Below are 21024 nucleotides of genomic sequence, written 5' to 3' on the forward strand. Positions count from 1 at the left end.
AAAATATTAGAGATGAATAACCACAACAGACCGTCAGCACAATTCTACTTCTTTGAGGCAAACACTCCAATAGGAAAATTGGTTACTTCCAGTGAGCATCTGTTTAATCTCTTTGATGACTTTCCAGGCCTTTTACAAAGAAGGCACTATGAAAGTTCTTTGCACTAACTAGACTGCTAATTGGATGCCTCCATTCTTGCATTCTACCTCTTCTGTTTTTCTTTTCTGCCCAATAATTTCTCCTTTTTTTCCTGCAGGAATAATTATGTTTATTCATCTTGTTCACTCTCTTTAAGCCATTAGTTTTCTTGCATATGATGGAAATGCTTTGTAGTTGAGGAAGGGCTGAGTTGATTTGCCTGGGTGCTGATACATGTTTTGTCTGCTGTGTATGGAGAGAGATAGTTTTCTGCTGTTTCTCTCTCTGGGAAAGGAAATCTGACAGAGATGGTAGTGCCCTGGGCACAGCTTTGCTTTAGGTGAGTGTTGAGTGGCGAGGCTTTGGTCTGGGGTTCTCCAAATGCCAGAATAGCGATGACTTTCGTTTTGAGGTACTGGCAGGAACCCTGTTTTCCCCAGTCTTTTTTTTTTTTTTTTTTTTTGCAGAGAGTTAGAAGTTGAATAAATTCTGGGAATCTAATGTATAGCCTTGAGATTATAGTTAACAGTACTGTATTATAGACTTAAAAGTTCTCACCACAAAAAAGAAACAGTAATTATGTGACGATGGAGGTGTTAGCTAATGCTAAAGTCATCATCTTATTGCAGTATGCAAGTGTATCAAATCAACACGTTGTACATCTTGAACTTAACACAATGTTGTATGTCTTTTATATCTCAATAAAGCCGGAAAAAGAAAACATTTAAAAAGTCAGCATTGCTTACAGAATCATATTATTTCCAATCACCTTAAAAAGCTATGTTTGCAAAAGGAAAAAAAAAAAAAAGTTATGTGCATCCTTCAAACCCATGGAAACTCCAGGCCATCCCGGCTCTAGGGGACTATGAATGGGGGAGCAGGGAGCTTCCTGAGACAGGCGTCCATGGCCTCCCCTGCTGCCCCATCTAACTCCCCACCTCCTTTCCTGTGGATGATGACCCTGAACTTTGTGCCTCTTAGCACTTAGCTTCCTTCTCCATGCAGTTCTAATCATCATTTATTTTAGACTTTTCTCTGTTTTGTCTGTCAGCCATTTTCTCCTGCCTTCTATATTTTATGTGATTAAACCAATTCTGACTTTCCTCTCATTCTCTTTGGTGTGATATATCTAGTCTCAGTTTTATTCAATAATATAAATTTTATGCATTTGGAGAGAAGAAAACTATGCTCGATCCTCCATCTTGAAATAGAAGTTTCCAGGAATCATTTGAAACTGGAAACCAGTTTAACAGAAAAAAAGCAATGGAATAGAAAATAAAAGTACATCCAGAGACAATAAAATATTATTTCACTAGACTATCTACCAGCTTTTTCTAGATTTTGTTTCTTTCCTTTGACTCTATTGTTTAGGCCCTCAGTTGGTCTTTGATAACCTTAAAACTAATTTGGATTCAGGCAGAACGTACTCTGTCAGCAGTCACCTGTTTGTGTATTCCTCCTATATATTTATTGCATTTTCGTTAGGTTTTTTCATTCTGTCTCCAATGACCATTCTCTTTATCTAGAAATAACATTGTTTGCCTTCACTATGTCTCTGTGGTTTCTGTCTTTTCATCTGTAATATTTCTCTATATTAATCCTTTTCTCCCACATCACAAATCCAATTTTCATACAGTCTCTTCTGCTATAACTCATTCTATCCCCAGAATGGAATGTGTACCTATTACTCATTTCTGCTCATATTTTTTTTCAGGGAAAGTGTTAGAATCTTCTTTATCCATTTTAATTATTCCTATCCATCCAGACACTACACTTCTTGAATAAAATTCACAGTTATTTTTTGAAAAAACTGTATTTTCTATTTTCATTTTTATGTAATACAAGGTCATTTTAACAAGAAAAATCTCTTCAAAAATAAGCCTTTCTCGAAATTGAGTTATTTGTAGTGAGGTGGATGGACCTAGAGTCTGTCATACACAGTGAAGTAAGTCAGAAAGAGAAAAACAAATACCATATGCTAACACATATATATGGAATCTAAAAAAAAAGTCATGAAGAACCTAGGGGGAAGATGGGAATAAAGATGCAGACCTACTAGTGAATGGACTTGAGGATACGGGGAGGGGGAAGGGTAAGCTGGGACAAAGTGAGAGAGTGGCATGGACATATATACAGTACCAAACGTAAAATAGATAGTTAGTGGGAAGCAGCCGCATAGCACAGGGAGATCAGCTCGGTGCTTTGTGACCACCTAGAGGGGTAGGAGAGGGAGGGTGGGTGGGAGGGAGGGAGACGCAAAAGGGAAGAGATATGGGGACATATGTATATGTATAACTGATTCACTTTGTTATAAAGCAGAAACTAACACACCATTGTAAAGCAATTATACTCCAATAAAGATGTTAAAAAAAAATAAAATAAAGTTGAAAACTTCAAAAACAAAATAAGGCTTTCTAAAACTGTAGATGAACACCTGAAATGTTCACAGATTTAAATTCTACACCCTATATTTTTAGATTTTGTTTGAATATTTTTTTTCTTTTTTTTTTAAACGTGTTTACTGGAGTATAATTGCCTTACAATGTTGTGTTAGTTTCTGCTGTATAACAAAGTGAATCAGCTATATGCGTACATATAACCCCATATCCCCTCCTTCTTGTGTCTCCCTCCCACCCTCCCTATCCCATCCCTATAGGTGGTCACAAAGCACCGAGCTGATCTCCCTGTGCTATGTGGCTGCTTCCCACTAGCTATCTATTTTACATTTGGTAGTGTGTATATGTCAATGCTACTCTCTCACTTCATCCTAGCTTACCCTTCCCCCTCCCCGTGTCCTTAAGTCCATTCTCTATGTCTGCATCTTTATTCCTGTCCTGCCCCTAGGTTCATTAGAACCTTTTTTTTTTTTTTTTTACATTCCATATATGTGTGTTAGCATTACAGCATTTGTTTTTCTCTTTCTGACTTACTTCACTCTGTATGACAGACTCTAAGTCCATCCACTTCACTACAAATAACTCAGTTTCGCTTCTTTTTATGGATGAATAATATTCCATTTTATATATGTGCCACATCTCCTTTATCCATTCCTATGTCGATGGACACTTAGGTTGCTTCCATGTCCTGGCTATTGAAAATAGTTCTGCAATGAACATTGTATGTGACTCTTTTTGAATTATGGTTTTCTCAGGGTATATGCCCAGTAGCGGGATTGCTGGGTCATATGGTAGTTCTATTTTTAGTTTTTTAAGGAACCTCCATACTGTTCTCCATAGTGGCTGTATCAATTTACATTCCCACCAACAGTGCAAGAGGGTTCCCTTTTCTTCAGACCAGTGTGAGGTGATACCTCATTGTAGTTTTGATTTGCATTCCTCTAATGATTAGTGATGTTGACCATCCTTTCATGTGTTTCTTGGCCATCTGTATATCTTCTTTGGAGAAATGTCTATTTAGCTCTTCTGCCCTTTTTTGGATTGGGTTGTTTGTTTTTTTGATATTGAGCTGCCTGAGCTGCATGTAAATTGTGGAGATTAATCCTTTGTCAGTTGCTTCACTTGCAAATATATTCTCCCAATCTGAGGGTTGTCTTTTCATCTTGTTTATGGTTTCCTTTGCTGTGCAAGAGCTTTTAAGTTTACTTAGGTCCCATTTGTTTATTTTTGTTTTTATTTCCATTTCTCTAGGAGGTGGGTCAAAAAAGATCTTGCTGTGATTTATGTCATAGAGTGTTCTGCCTATATTTTCCTCTGAGAGTTTTATAGTGCCTGGCCTTATATTTAGGTCTTTAATCCATTTTGAGTTTATTTTTGTGTGTGGTGTTAGGAAGTGTTCTAATTTCATTGTTTTACATATAGCTGTCCAGTTTTTCCCACCAATTATTGAAGAGACTGTCTTTTCTCCATTGTATACTCTTGCCTCCTTTATCAAAGATAAGGTGACCATATGTGTGGGGGTTTATCTCTGGGCTTTCTATCCTGTTCCATTGATCTATATTTCTGTTTCTGTGCCAGTACCATACTGTCTTGATTACTGAAGCTTTGTAGTATAGTCTGAAGTCCAGGAGCCTAATTCCTCCAGCTCCGTTTTTCTTTCTCAAGATTGCTTTGGGTATTCGGGCTCTTTTGTGTTTCCAACAAATTGTGAAATTTTTTGTTCCAGTTCTGTGAAAAATGCCATTGGTAGTTTGATAGGGATTGTACTGAATCTGTAGATTGCTTTAGGTAGTATAGTCATTTTCACAATGTTCATTCTTCCAATCCAAGAACATGGTATATCTTTCCATCTGTTTCTATCATCTTTAATTTCTTTCATCAGTGTCTTATAGTTTTCTGCATACAGGTTTTTTGTCTCCTTAGGTAGGTTTATTCCTGGGTATTTTATACTTTTTCTTGCAATGGTAAATGAGAGTGTTTCCTTAATTTCTCTTTCAGATTTTTCATCATTAGTGTATAGGAATGCAAGAATTTTCTGTGCATTAATTTTGTATCCTGCTACTCTACCAAATTCATTGATGAGCTCTAGTAGTTTTCTGGTAACATCTTTAGGATTCTCTATGTACAGTATCATGTCATGTGCAAACAGTGACAGTTTTACTTCTTTTCTGATTTGGATTCCTTTTATTTCTTTTTCTTCTCTGATTGCTGTGGCTAAAACTTCCAAAACTATGTTGAATAATAGTGGTGAGAGTGGGCAACCTTGTCTTGTTCCTGATCTCAGAGGAGATGGTTTCAGTTTTTCACCATTGAGAATGAGGTTGGCTGTAGGTTTGTCATATGTGACCTTTATTATGTTGAGGTAGGTTCCCTCTGTGCCTACTTTCTGGAGAGTTTTTATAATGGATGTTGAATTGTGTCAAAAGCTTTTTCTGCATCTATTGAGATGATCATATGGTTTTTCTCCTTCAATTGGTTAATATGGTGTATCACATGATTGATTTGTGTATATTGAAGAATCCTTGCATTACTGGGATAAACCCACTTGATCATGGTGTATGATCCTTTTAATGTGCTGTTGGATTCCGTTTTCTAGTATTTTGTTGAATAGTTTTGCATCTCTGTTCATCAGTGATATTGGCCTTGTTTTCTTTCTTTGTGACGTCTTTGTCTGGTTTTGGTATCAGGGTGATGGTGGCCTTGTAGAGTGAGTTTGGGAGTGTTCCTCCCTCTGTTATATTTTGGAAGAGTTTGAGAAAGATAAGTGTTAGCTCTTCTCTAAGTGTTTGATAGAATTCACCAGTGAAGCCCTCTGGTGCTGGGCTTTTGTTTGTTGGAAGATTTTTAATCACAGTTTCAATTTCAGTGCTTGTGATTGGTCTGTTTATATTTTCTGTTTCATCCTGGTTCAGTCTTAGAAGGTTGTGCTTTTCTATGAATTTGTCCATTTCTTCCAGGTTGTCCATTTTATTGGCATATAGTTGCTTGTGGTATTCTCTCATGATCCTTTGTATTTCTGCAGTGTCAGTTGTTACTTCTCCTTTTTCATTTCTAATTCTGTTGATTTGAGTCTTCTCCCTTTTTTTCTTGATGAGTCTGGCTAAGGGTTTATCAATTTTGTTTATCTTCTTAAGAACCAGCTTTTAGTTTTATTGATCTTTGCTATTGTTTCCTTCATTATTCATTTATTTCTGATCTGATCTTTATGATTTCTTTCCTTCTGCTAACTTTGGGGTTTTTTTGTTCTTCTTTCTCTAATTGCTTTAGGTGTAAAGTTAGGTTGTTTATTTGAGATGTTTCTTGTTTCTTGAGGTAGGATTGTATTGCTATAATCTTCCCTCTTAGAACTGCTTTTGCTGCATCCTATAGGTTTTGGGTCGTCGTGTTTTCATTGTCATTTGTTTCTAGGTATTTTTTGATTTCCTCTTTGATTTCTTCAGTGATCTCTTGGTTATTTAAGAGTGTATTGTTTAGCCTCCATGTGTTTGTGTTTTTTACGGTTTTTTCCCTGTAATTGTTATCTAGTCTCATAGCGTTGTGGTCAGAAAAGATATTTGATACGATTTCAATTTTCTTAAATTTACTGAGGCTTGATTTGTGACCCAAGATATAGTCTATCCTGGAGAATATTTCATGAGCACTTGAGAAGAAATTGTATTCTGTTGTTTTTGGATGGAATGTCCTATAAACATCAATTAAGTCCATCTTGTTTAATGTATCATTTAAAGCTTGTGTTTCCGTATTTATTTTCATTTTGGATGATCTGTCCATTGGTGAAAGTGGGGTTTTAAAGTCCCCTATTACGATTGTGTTACTGTCGATTTCCCCTTTTATGGCTGTTAGCGTTTGCTTTATGTATTGAAGTGCTCCTATGTTGGGTGCATAAATATTTACAATTGTTATATCTTCCTCTTGGATTGATCCCTTGATCGTTCTGAAGTGACTGTCTTTGTCTCTTGTAATAGTCTTTATTTTAAAGTCTGTTTTGTCTGATATGAGAATTGCTACTCCAGCTTTCTTTTGATTTCCATTTGCATGGAATATCTTTTTCCATCCCCTCACTTTCAGTCTGTATGTGTCCCTAGGTCTGAAGTGGGTCTCTTGTAGACAGCATATATATGGGTCTTGTGTTTGTATCCATTCAGCCAGTCTACGTCTTTTGGTTGGAGCATAATCCATTTCCATTTAAGGTAATTATCAATATGTGTGTTCCTATTACCATTTTCTTAATTGTTTTGGGTTTGTTATTGTAGGTCTTTTCCTTCTCTTGTTTCCTGTCTAGAGAAGTTCCTTTAGCATTTGTTGTAAAGCTGGTTTGGTGATGCTGAATTCTCTTAACTTTTGCTTGTCTGTAAAGGTTTTAATTTCTCTGTGGAATATGAATGAGATCCTTGCTGGGCAGGATAATCTTGGTTGTAGGCTTTTTCCTCTTATCACTTTAAATCTGTCCTGCCACTCCCTTCTGGCTTGCAGAGTTTCTGCTGAAAAATCAGCTGTTAACCTCATGGGGAATCCCTTGTATGTGACTTGTTGCTTTTCCCTTGCTGCTTTTAATATTTATTCTTTCTATTTAATTTTTGATAGTTTGATTAATATGTGTCTTGGCATGTTTCTTCTTGGATTTATCCTGTATGGGAGTCTCTGTGCTTCCTGGACTTGATTGACTATTTCCTTTCCCATATTAGGGAAGTTTTCAACTATAATCTCTTCAAATATTTTCTCAGTCCCTTTCTTTTTCTCCTCTTCTTTTGGGACCCCTATAATTCGAATATTGGTGCATTTAATGTTGTCCCAGAGTTCTCTGAGACTGTCCTCAATTCTTTTCATTCTTTTTTTTTTATTCTGCTCCCTGGCAGTTATTTCCACTATTTTATCTTCCAGCTCACTTATCCGTTCTTCTGCCTCAGTTTTTCTGCTACTGATTACTTCTAGAGTATTTTTAACTTCAGTTATTGTTTTGTTCATCACTGTTTGTTTGCACTTTAGTTCTTCTAGATCCTTGTTAAATGTTTCTTGTATTTTCTCTATTCTGTTTCTGAGATTTTGGATTATCTTTATTATCATTACTCTGAATTCTTTTTCAGGTAGGTTGCCTACTTTGTTTTCATTTATTTGGTCTTGTAGGTTTTTGCCTTGCTCCTTCATCTGTAACATTTTTTTGTCATTTCATTTTTTTTTTTTTTTGATGGGTGGTGCTGTATTCCTGTCTTACTGGTTGTTCGGCCTGAGGCATCCAGCACTGGAGTTTGCAGGCAGTTGGATAAAGGTGGGTCTTGGTGCTGAGATTAGGCCCTCCGGGAGGCCTCACTCTGATTAATATTCCCTGGTGTCTGAGGTTCTCTGTTAGTCCAGTGGTTTGGACTCAGAGCTCCCACAACAGGAGCTTGGGCCTGACCTCCAGCCTGGCAACCAAGATCCCACAAGCTGCATGGTGTGGTACACCCACAAAAGAAAAAGAAAGAAAGAAAGAAAGAAAAAAAGGAGCAGTACAATATCAGGAATAAAAAACAAAATAAAATTAGAAAGATAAAAAATATATTAGGAAAAACAGAAATATAATTGAAACAACTGCAACAAGGTAAAATAAAACCACAAGAGAAAAAAAAAAGGGGGTTCGGGGGGAACAAGCCAAAAGGAGAGAACAATAAAGTATAAAGAATAAAATAAAATTAGAAAAATAAAAGATTTATTAGGATAAATAAAAATATAAATGAATCAGTAAGAATGAATTAACAAGGTAAAACAGAGCCCCAGTGTAAAAGAGGAAAAAAGAAAAAAAATAAAAAAGCCTTGCCTATGGGTGCGGAGTTTAGGTAGGGGGTGGAACTTAGGCAGTGGTGGGGGTTTAGCGTGGGGTGGGACCTAGGCGGGTTGGGGGGTGACGTTTGAGCATGGGGTGGGGCTTCTGCTTAGGACCTGTGCGGCAGGAGAGAGGCAGCACGTTAGAAGGAGGGCCTCTGGAGTGTGGAGTTCTGGAGTTTGGAGGTGGGGCCCTGAGTGAGGGTGTGTGGGTGGGGTTTAGGCCCAGCGTGTTGGAGGGGGTCTCACAGGGGGTCTCCGAGTGTAGAGGTGGGGCCCTGGGTGAGGGTGTAGGGGCGGGGCTTGGGTTCTGTGCGGCAGGAGGGAGGCTCCGAGGGCAGAGGATTAGGCTTGGGCACCCAAAACGCTCCAGATGCCTAAGTGGACAGGGAAAGCACTGGCCCCCATTCCCTTCTGTTCCTTCATGCCCCTCTCTCCCATCTTCCATCTGTTCCTTCAGGCCCCTCTCTCCCATAGGGTCTCCCCCATCCCCATGGGACCCCTAACTAAGGGTGGATCCTGCTTGGTGTAGGAACTCCTCCCCTTCCCCAGCCGCCCTTCAGGGGTGCTGGTCCCATAGGTCCGGCCTTTACTTTTGCTCCCCCTTCCCTCCCTCCCACTCCCTCAGGACCCACGCAGCTGGAGGGGGCCTAGGTGGGCAGAGGATCATGCCTGGCATCTCAGCAGGTTCCTGGAGGCCCAAGTGGGCAGGGGAAACCTGGCCATGCTCCCTTTTGATCCTCTGCCATCCCAATCATCCCCCAATTTCCCCCTTCGGGCGTGGGATCCCTTCCCCTCCCCCAGCCGCCCCTCAGGGCACCAGTCCCGTCCCGCCTCCACTTCTCCCTCCTCACTCCCCCCACACCCCACATCCTACCCGGTCGCTCGGGGTTCCTCCCGTCCCCTTAGGTGTCCGTGGTCCCCCGCCGGTGCCTGGTAGGTGCCCTGGTTGTGCAGAGCCGCAAATTCCGCGTCCTCCTAGTCCACCATCTTGACGCCGCCCCTGATTATTGTTTAATATATTCTCTCTATAGTACTTATTTCTCTTTTTTTATTTTAAAACATTCTCAAACTAACAGAAGTTTTGCAAGTATAGCACAAACTATTTTTTTCCCCAAACCACTTGAAAGTAAGTTGTTGACCTGATGCCCCAATACTTGGGTGTATCATGCCAATAAGAACATTCTCTTAGATAACCACAGTCTAATCATTGAAACAAACAAATTAACATGGATATATTGCTACCATCTAATTTGCAGGCTCCCATTCAAATTTTATCAATTATCTAAATAATGGCTTCATAGCAAAAGAATCCGGTTTAGAATCATATCTTGTGTTTTACGGGTCATTTCTCATTGTCTCCTTCAGTCCGAACAGAGCCTCATTCTTCCTATGACTGTCATGATTTTGGCATTTAAAAAGATATTATTATTGCTTTATTTAACAGAATGTTCCTCAATTTGCTTTAGTCTCATGTTTCCTCATGATTCAATTTAGGTAATGCATCTTGATAGGAATATCACAGAAGTGATGCTGTGTTCTAATTGCATCTTATTAGATTGTGGACGATGTTAATTTTTACCATGACTGATGATGTTCACTTTGATTAACTGGCTAAGTTGGTGTCTGCCAGAATGTATCTATATACATACACATATGAGCATAAGTATACATACACATACATGCATAAGTATACATACATATACACACATATGTATATACACACACACACATATATATATTCATTTACATCTATGTATTTAATTCTCTATCTACTGAAAACCATGAGTTCTCCCTGGTATCTCTACTACCATAGGTTTATTCTAGTTTCTGAGTCTCCATATTTTAACTCCCTCATTTGACAGTAAGGCTCCCATTATCCTTAATATAATTACATATTTGATCAATACGTAATGAATCTCCCTTGGCTGCCGCCACTCCCTCTCCTGCACAGATTCCTCAGGGTCCTGTTCAGACTCTCACTCTCCATGCAAGGCTGCCCCACTCAGGCTCCAACACACCATGCTGTGAAATCCTTCCCCGCTGATGTCCTTCTCACCCTGCTCTAGTTGTCCACACTCCCCACAGCCATCCCCAGCGCGGAAGCCTATCTTGTACTGCCCGAGAGAATGGCTTTCGGCTACCTTTTCAAGAAGGGAAGGGAAGGGAGGGGGAAGAATAAATTGGATCCTATTTTTATGCCATAATTTTCAAACCTTTTTTCAAGTTTCTAAAAAAATAATCTATAATGTGGATTTACAGTAATCAAATATGCTTTTGTCAATTAAAAAATAAAAATAATATCTTTCCTCATGACCTGACTACATAAATATATATATTTATCTAAAATAAAAACAAATCACTCAATAGATTTTTTTGAAATTTAATGTTTTGATTGCATTCTTATGTCTTTCAAAAGGGTGTGGCTTTAATGCAACATTACATTAAAATTTTTTTAGAGTCATTTTCATGAACACTTGGGTTATTTTTTGTCTCTTTGTTTATTTGCTCTAGATTTGCCTGGTGAACAATTTTTCCCCAACATGAATAACAATAATGTAACTGCCAAGGCTTTGCATTGTACTTTGCCATTTTGCCTTTGTCCATCTCTGAGCTTAAAAGCCATGTTCTGTTTCTTTAAGAGGCATCTAAAAGAAGACATGCTGCTGAAAACATCTGCGACTACTGTCATTTGCTTTTCAGGCCAACGATGGCTAAGGCAGTGAACAATTTTAAAGCACAATTTGCCATATGGATGCTATAGCAGTTATTTGCTCTGTTGCTAAACATAGCAGTATATTAGATGGATATAACAGTTTTTTGCTTTGGCACAGAGAAGTACCAGATTGACCAATGACTGTGAAACAGGTGCTCTCTGTAATGGCAATAGAAGATTTACAATCCTCTCTGAGCTTCATTCCCTACAAAATTTTTGAATATATAATATATATTAATAGTGAGGGTAGAAAGACTACTCCAAGACTGCTGCCCTGATGTGACATGGATCAGAAGCTTGAAGTGTAGAATATACTGCCTTATAAACTGTATCCACTTCATTCCTTGTATTCTGTCTCCACTGTCACTGTCCTTGGTCAGGGCCATTGTATTTCCCATCTAAACCGTTACAATAAATTCCTGTTTTCTCTGTGTCTAAGCTTTTGCTATCCATTCAACCATTCACCATGTTGTGTTGGTTTACTACACTCTCATGAACAAGAATCTGAAAAGACTCCTTCATGTTCATGAAGTAAATTCCAAATACCTTGGGATTACATTGAAGAAATTCTATGATCTAGCCCAAGACTATCTTTAAAAACAGTAGACTTTATTTCCAAATTGCTTCATACCTTAATATATTTTAAATTTTTTTAAAATAAAATAAATTCTATATATGTATATGTATTTTATAAATATATATATGTATATCATGTGAGTATATATCTTATATGTATATCTTTCAAGTGAGTGCTCTGTTTTTCAAATTTGAAATTAAAATTTGGTGCCTGAATCCATTCACCTTTCTTTATGCTGAAGAAGAGAATACATACAAATAAGTAGTAAAATGGAAACTAAATAGCACTTTCGTATGTCCTAATAACCAGGCGAGGAACACATCTGATAACTGATGGATTAGACAATATAGCTTAGGGCAGGCTGACTTTCTGCCCTTCGGAAGAGTTTTCTGCACCTGATGGGAGGCATTGGAGAAGCAAGGGCTGGAGTCTGGTTCATATAGTGTGAGGCATCGTGTTCCCAGCTGCTAGGGAAAGCTTAAAGTAGCCCCCTCTCCTGGGACCATTGCTCTTCTACGGAAACATGTTATTTTAGGGAGAAAACAAATGCATCAGAGGAGTCCTCCTCCTAGCACAGTACTTCATACTGCTCCCTTTCAGAACCTTTCTGGAATCATTAGGATGTGCTGTACAGCACCTGCTCCCAAGGGACCCTGAAATGCATCAGAACAGACATTACTAACTTCAGGTCACTGAAGCCTATGCTGAATTTTCACCTTCATCCTATTTTTCACCAGTATTATCTGTAATTCTATACATAATGATTAAATTTAGAAGATGAGACTAAAAAACAAAAACTCTGCCCCTTGCTGAATTTAAATAAGAAATTCATCCCCCCACTTTTATTTATTCCAATTTCAGCCAAAGAGATCACAGTCAGATGGAGCTGGCAGTTCTGTAGCAGCAGCTTCTTACAGGGCCGTGTTTCCCCAACATGGATGTACCTCTAGCTTCATTTTACTGGAGGATGAATTAACCCAATACTAAAACGTTTGTGTTTTCCCTTCTCCAATGGATTTGAGTCAATAAAGCATGACAGAATTTATCTCAAGGGAAAAGATATTCCCCAGATTCATGTTGCTGTTAACAGCAAAAGAAAATAGCAGAATTTTAGAGTTCTCAAGAAGAAAGAGAATAGCCTAGAGAATATCAAAGATTGGCTTTTAGTTTTTCAAGATTCCAGTCAGGCTGTTTATATATTTTAGAATTCACCTCCTTAGACGTACATTAAGTAAAAAAAAAAAAAAAAAAAAAAATATATATATATATATGTATATATATATACACGCACACACATATATATGTATCTTCTAACAGTTAATTGTGACTTCATACTTCTCTTATGGTGGGATAAAATAATCGTGGAGTACAATACCTGTGCTTTCTCTTCTCTTACGTGGTGACAAGACATTTCTATCATCCTACACATTTTAAAAAAATTGTTAATATTTAGAAATAACATTTTGAAAAAAAAGTTTTTTAACGTTAAAAAAGAAACCCTTTCTACCTCCAGGATTCAGAACTTTTATGAGGTTTTCTTAAATGTCCATCCTTTATATTTCAAACAATGTAGCCTCTATATCTGTTTGAATGTTATGTTCTAGGCATCTCGACACAATAGAATTTGGGCTCTTTCTAAGTACATAACATCCACCATGTTTTGTTAGCAGGTTGACCAAAGTTATAATAGTCAACTCTCTTATTAAAATGAATAGCTTTGCATTTTTAATGTTCTAAGTCCTGACTCCCGTCTCTCATTTTCTCCATCTCTAATAAAACCCCAATTCACTTTAGTCCTATGGTATAATGGCCACAGCTGTTTCCTACTCTGGAATTTCTTATGTTGCACATCTGAATTATGTAGGGAGCTTTTAAAAATACCAGTGCCTTGGTTGCATGTCATACCAACTAAATTAGAAGGTAAGAATCATGTATCAATCTTTTTTAAAGATCACCAGACGATTTCAATGTACATAGAATTCATAGGCCTATGGATAGACTGTATTTTTAAATAATTTTTTTGTTTTTTTTTGCTGTACCTCATTCTGGCAAGATAAATGCTATGAGAAAATGAGTAGAAAAACAAAGATGAAACTTGTGCACCAGTAATTAAGTAAATGTAAGTTAAAACCTTGAGTGATAAGCTATTTTAACTAATGAAGCCATTTTTTTAAAGAATGAAAATATTGGTACAAAGAGAACATCCCTTATATCTTGACAAAGGATCAAGAATCAGAATGGCTTTGGACCTTTAAACAGCAATACTAGAAAATAGAAGCTAAGGAAGAAATGTCTTTAAAATTCAGAGGAAAAAACAATTTCCAGCCTAAAATTTGGTACCAAATCTAGGTGTTAATTAAGTGTGAGGGCATAAAAAAGAACATTTGTAAACAAGCAAGTTCTGAAAAGCTTCACATCCTTATGCACCATTTCTCAAAAAATTACTAAAGGACATGTTCCACTAAAATGAAGAAATGGGCCAAGAAAGAAGAAGGAATGGGGACCACGAAAAGAGGTCCCACAAAGGAGAAGGATGAGCATCTCCAGTAGGAGGGTTATGGGAAAGCATAAGATGACTGCTGTGCTCCAGGACAACAGATCTAGAATGGAGTAAGCCTGATGGAAGAGAAAGTTAATAGAGTATCTGATGAGTCTGATACGGAAACACAAGTTAGACATTTCAGAACTTGTGCATAAGTTAATGATACATATGGAGGAAACTATGTGAAATATATAAAACAATCATCGACCTCAGGAACATGTTCTGCAGGAAAGAGTGATCATAGTATATTATATGGTTAGTTAGAGGTAACATTTACCTTGTCATAATAAAGTAAAAAGTGAATAGTGATCTAACAACAGTGACAGTGTAGCCGTATTTGGGTGATGGGAGGACAGAAAAAAGGTGTAAGGTAGCAGGGGTGCGAATAAGGTGTGAAAGAAAGCGAAATCCTTACCTTCTGCTGTGGCCGTCAGAACATATGTCTAAAATGAAAACATCTAAAGGAGTAAAATAAACTTATTGTTCAGAGAAATCGAGGTAAACACCCAAAGAGTTGTTTAAATGAGTTGAAGTGATCATCTCCAGGGAGGGATTAAATGGGGGTATAGGGGAAGGGGCTGCTGTCTTTTTTTGTACCAAACCTTGTAAAATTAAGTGACTCAATTATGTTCATGTAAAAACAAACAAAATACATTAGGCTTAGATATCAGCTTTTGTGTGTGATTTTATCTGACTAGCTTAGGCAGAGATTAACTGAGTTATTTTAACCCCTACCACACAATATTTCAGTGTTTTTTACTTGTATAGCTATCAAGTCTAATGACAAAGCTTGTAGCCAGATAATGGAATGCTTTGAATCCTTTTTTTTTTAAACTACAAATTAGAGGCATGGAGCTACTTGAAAATATTTTAGATCAGTATCTAAACAGCCTTTCTGTTTTAATCTCTTTTTCAGGCTCTCCAGTTAATGTCACATGCAACATATTCATAAACAGCTTTGGTTCGATCGCCGAGACAACCATGGTAGGTAGGCATGTTGACTTCGTAATGAATTTCACACTGGGGTAATTTGTAATCATGTTCATGGCAATTTTTCTGCTGGTATTATGTAATTGAAAGCCAAAATTCATATAGTGAGATTTTAAAAGATAAAATTAATAGTATAATTAAATTACAATCAACTGCAGGCAATGTTTCATTTAGAGATGGTAAGTGCAAACAAGATTGATTTTTCCCATTTCAGTAACTAAATATTAGATCTCAAATTAAAACTAAAACTTTACCTTATGAATTATTTATTTATTGTCAATGTTCTTTAATAAGCAGACATAAGCATAGGAGTAAATAATGTCACATTTAATTATTTTGTTTACTTATAAGTGTGTTTATAACGTTATTTTAAGTATTCTGATTACCTTTCCAAATGAATATAATATTTGATCAGATATCATAAATATTTTGCAAATTGTGGTATATGCTTTAATTTAATAAACTCACTGAACTGAGACTTCATCACTGTGTAATTGAGAACATTTTACATAATCAAGTTATTAAAGCTAAAATATTATCATTTCCAAACCAAATGTATTCTGTTTTGAATTTTATAACTTTCTCTAAAGATCATGTTGTGTCTTTTCTTTGCCTTATAGTTTTCATTGTACATTTTAGCTAAAATAAAATAGACAGATGAACCACTGAATATCTGTAACATTGCCTAGCCAGAACTTTTAATTAATTAATTAATTACTTTTATTTTTTATTATTTTTAGGAACTTTTTTTAAAAATTGAAACTATTATTGTTGTTCTTAAATTACCTAGAATTATACTCCATTCCTAAATTTAGCAAGTATAATGTGCATTAATTTTCAAAGTTGATTTTAGCTAAAATAGGATATGAAAAGCTTAAAGATTTATTAGCTTCTAAAGCCATTATTAAGTAAGAGAATTATTCTTATTTTACATATATCAGAATGACTTGATAACTAATTTTCTAAGGAAAAATCTAATATGTAAATTATTATGTGGGACGCTGTGTAGATTTGTGTGTGTGTGTGTGTGTGTGTGTGTACAGAGGATCTTTCTCAACAGGAAGAGACTTTATTCAGGCATCACTTTTTTAAAATGCTGTTTTCCTCATGTATGCAATATTTAGTCATTTAGCAGCATCTCTGTGGTTCTATTCAAACTCAATATACTGTAATTACAATAAAAGCCTCAGTGGAGAAGAACTGAACTCATTTTGGGGGCATTATATAGAATTATCTTCACTGCAGTATATAAATTAACACTAATGTGTGTACCTGTGTGTAAACACAGAGAAAATGACGTGATTTGCTAGCGTAAGCACAGTGTGGTTCTGGTGCAATTTTGACCCTGAAGTCACTATAATCCTGTTTCAGAAGTTGACATATTCTGGATTCTGGTTGAATATCTGGTCCTGATTCTTTTTTTTTTAGGACCCTCATATGACTTTTATTTATTTATTCTGGTCCTGATTTATTCCCTGTATTTATACAGACCCAATTCAAATCATATTTATAGACAAAGGAATCTCTACTGGATTTTTTTCTACCTAGACCTCCCAAATTATATTTCTAGCCCTGACAACGTCCTCATTTTAACTGCTACTATACAACACTGTATCATCCTGAAAACCTGGACATATGCTTATACTTCCTCTTTTGCAAGATCACTTCTGTGAAACAGTTTCAACAGCAATAGTTGGAAAGGTTTCTAGCCTGACTTGTCTTTGTGGGGTGGAGGAAGGGATTTGGAAAAAAGAGAAGACATGGTGGGATTTCCTCATTAAAACCTCAAAGATTGTCATGTTCCTGAAGATCGCTGCTTTTTATGACATAGTTCATCAGACTACCACTAAGTGGTTATAACACACACTCCATAGGTTGATGACTACACCTGCTAAATTTCTTACCTTTAATAATTTTAGACAGACTTCCTTTGCGGAATAATATTATGCCAAAAGCTTGCAGAATATTGCAAATACACCCTCCCAGCGACCCTCACTCAGTTGTTTTTATTTTTATTTTTATTTTTATTTTTTTTTAATTAATTTTATTTATTTATTTTTGGTTGTGTTGGGTCTTCGTTTCTGTGCGAGGGCTTTCTCTAGTTGCGGCAAGCGGGGGCCACTCTTCATCGCGGTGCGCGGGCCTCTCACTATCGCGGCCTCTCTTATTGCGGAGCACAGGCTCCAGACGCGCAGGCTCAGTAGTTGTGGCTCACGGGCCCAGTTGCTCCGTGGCATGTGGGATCTTCCCAGACCAGGGCTCGAACCCGTGTCCCCTGCATTGGCAGGCGGATTCTCAACCACTGCACCACCAGGGAAGCCCCTCACTCAGTTTTATTTCCCTTCTCCAGCATAGAAATCCTTTCCATTCCTTCATCTTCCATCATAATGTATCCTTTTGAAATCATTTTTAGCATCTATCACTTTCTTCTTCAGAGTCACAAGCAGCATCAATGAACATTAATCAAACACCCCAGAGGTAAAGTATTACAAAATTAACTAAGTCCACCTTGATATCTTTCTTTTTAACCTTCCAAACTCATAAACATGTGACATTATTTCTGTTCACATAATCAGATTCAATATTTGTAAAAAATTGTACTGGTATCAGATAGAATAGCTGCAATATGGTGTCCATCTACATAGGCATAGAGAAAATTAGAACATTATTTTTTTTTATCTTAAGAATCAAAATATTTTGCTACCACTTGATTACTCTGATGTATTTTATTCATAGTTTCCACCATCACAGCTCTGCAACTAAACTTTATCCCATTGTTTCACTTGCCATAGTATTAAGTTAATTTACTTTTACAAAATCTTTCATTTATTTTTTTAACATTCACATTTTTTATACGAATATACTTTACTTTTGTTCTTACAATACAAATAACTGAATTCAACTGAAACAATGTATTAAATTGAGAGGATGGAATTTCAAATTACTTGTAATCATTAATGGATATCTTTGCATCTGAGAATTCATATCTAAAATAAAAGTGAATAATTCTCCCAATCTTTATATCTTTGCTTAACAGAGATCTTAACCATGCTCAGTGTCTTCATTGACCAACTATATTATGCTCCTTCTACTGGTCTAGTTTCTAACCTATTGTATCTCTCCCCATTTTAAAATAAACTTTAGTCCCATTTGAGGTAATTATTTGATTCTTGAGAAAATATCTCTAGTAGATATTCTACTTTAGCCATTTTTTGAAAATTAAGTTAATTTGAATCTTTAACATATTTTGCATCTTCTTCTTGCACCAACTTTGTTTCTCTTAATATTTATGTGCATTTTTTCCCCAATAGCTTAAGCTCAAATTTCTTTTTAACTGTTAAACTCATCCTTTCCCAGTGTTTGTCTAATTAACTTAATGTAGTGCCAACCATTCTCACTTGAGTACAATTTTATTATTCTTGACATATAGTCATCAAAAATTTTCTATGTATGTTGTGGAAATGCTAAACTTCCCTATTTCCCTCACATTTGAATCATATGTCATTATATATAATGGGGTTCTCTAAGGATTTGTTCAGCCTCCATTACCCCAAGTTCACATTCTTCTTCAGCAGATAATGATTCAACAACTGTTGGAAACCACAGTTCTTAAAAAGATTAAATTAAAAATAAAAACTGGTTTACCATCATCAGTCACTCTTCCATTTTGCAACATGGCCCTGGTGAGAGAGGTGCGTCTATCCTGTCTTTTAAAATGGTGGTGACAAAAGGAACATAATTTTTTTTTATTGTTACAATGAGGTGAAGCTTAATATCTCCACATTAAGTGACTCTTAGTAATCATACTCCTGAAAACCTGTGGTGAGTTGTGGATAAGGATTATATTCTGGGGTGACAGCATTTGTAAGTTGGACTTTTTAAAAAAAATTCATATATACCTATGTAGCAGTTAGGGTGTGTATATGGAGCAGTATTTCAAAGTGGATATACTGTCATAACATCCTATCTTCAGCAAACAGATGGCTCTCCATCTTGTCACACATATGCTGGAGAGAGAATTGCTCTGCTGTGTGCCTTAAGTCAATATTTACTCAATGAACCATGACTTTTCACCAGAGCCCATAGAATAAATTATTTTTACAAAATAAAAACAAAAAAGGTAGGGAGAGACCTTCAAGATGGTGGATGAGTAAGACATGGAGATCACCTTCCTCCCCACAAATACATCAGAAATACACCTACATGTGGAACAACTCCTACAGAACACCTACTGAACGCTGGCAGAAGACCTCAGACTTCCCAAAAGGCAAGAAACTCCTCACGTACCTGGGTAGGGCAAAAGAAAAAAGAAAAACCAGAGACAAAAGAATAGAAACAGGACCTGCATCACTGGGAGAGAGCTGTGAAGGAGGAAAAGTTTCCACACACTAGGAAACCCCTTCACTGGTGGAGATGGGGGGTGACGGGGGGGAAGCTTCGGAGCCACGGAGGAGAGCGCAGCAACAGGGGTGCAGAGGGCAAAGCGGAGAGATTCCCACACAGAGGATCAGTGCCGACCAGCACTCACCAGCCCGAGAGGCTTGTCTGCTCACCCGCCGGGGCGGGCGGGGGCTGGGAGCTGAGGCTCTGGCTTCGGAGGTCAGATCCCAGGGAGAGGACTGGGGTTGGCTGCATGAACACAGCCTTAAGGGGGCTAGTGCGCCATAGCTAGCCAGGAGGGAGTCTGGGAAAAAGTCTGGACCTGCCTAAGAGGCAAGAGACCATTGTTTCGGGGTGCGCGAGGAGAGGGGATTCAGAGCACTGCCTAAACGAGCTCCAGAGACGGGTCTGAGCCACGGCCATCAGTGCAGACCCCAGAGACGGGCATGAAACGCTAAGGCTGCTGCTGCAGCCACCAAGAAGCCTGTGTGCAAGCACAGGTCACTATCCACACCTCCCCTCCCGGAGCCTGTGCAGCCCGCCACTGCCAGGGTCCCGTGATCCAGGGACAACTTCCCTGGGAGAACACACGGTGCGCCTCAGGCTGGTGCAACATCACGCCGGCCTCTGCCGCTACAGACTTGCCCCGCATTCCATGCCCCTCCCTCCCCCCGGCCTGAGTGAGCCAGAGCCCCCGAATCAACTGCTACTTTAACGCCATCCTGTCTGGGGAGGGGGGCAACAGATGCCCTCAGGCGACCTACACACAGAGGCAGGGCCAAATCCAAAGCTGAACCCCAGGAGCTGTGCGAACAAAGAAGAGAAAGGGAAATCTCTCCCAGCAGCCTCAGGAGCAGTGGATTAAATCCCCGCAATCAACTTGATGAACCCTGCATCTCTGGAATACATGAATAGACAATGAATCATCCCAAAATTGAGGCAGTGGACTTTGGGAGCAACTGTAGACTTGGGGTTTGCTTTCTGCATCTAATTTATATTTGGTTTTATGTTTATCTTAGTTTCATATTTAGAGTTTATTATCATTGGTAGATTTGTTTATTGATTTGGTTGCTCTCTTCCTTTTTTTTTTAATATATAGATATATATATTTTTCCTTTTTCTCTTTTTCTGAGTGTGTATGTGTATGCTTCTTTGTGTGATTTTGTTTGTATAGCTTTGCTTTTACCATTTGTCCTAGGGTTCTGTCTGTCCGTTTTTTTTTTGTTTTTTGTTTTTAGTATAGTTTTTAGCACTGGTTATCATTGGTGGATTTGTTTTTTGGTTTGGTTGCTTTCTTCTTTCTTTTTTATTACTTTTTAAACTTTTAATATTTTTTAATTTTTAATTTTAATAACTTTCTTTTCCCCTTTCTTTCTTTCATTTTCTTTCCTTCTTTCTCTTTCTTTCTATCTTTCTTTCTTTCTTTCTTTCTTTCTTTCTTTCTTTCTTTCTTTCTTTCTTTCTTTCTTTCTTTCTTTCTTTCTC

The 21024-nt window shown here is 37.5% G+C and overlaps 1 protein-coding gene across 2 annotated transcripts in view; it reads left to right on the top strand.

The window, feature by feature from the left end:
* Positions 1-21024, top strand: part of GLRA3 (glycine receptor alpha 3) — a 191011-nt gene that overhangs the window by 38242 nt on the left and 131745 nt on the right. For both annotated transcript variants that reach the window (XM_061199482.1, XM_061199483.1), the window contains exon 3: positions 15086-15153. In XM_061199482.1, coding sequence (XP_061055465.1) covers positions 15086-15153 — 68 coding nt within the window. The remainder of the gene's footprint in view (positions 1-15085; positions 15154-21024) is intronic.

This window comes from Eubalaena glacialis, chromosome 9 (assembly GCF_028564815.1).
Source record: "Eubalaena glacialis isolate mEubGla1 chromosome 9, mEubGla1.1.hap2.+ XY, whole genome shotgun sequence".
Taxonomy (NCBI): Eukaryota; Metazoa; Chordata; class Mammalia; order Artiodactyla; family Balaenidae; genus Eubalaena; species Eubalaena glacialis.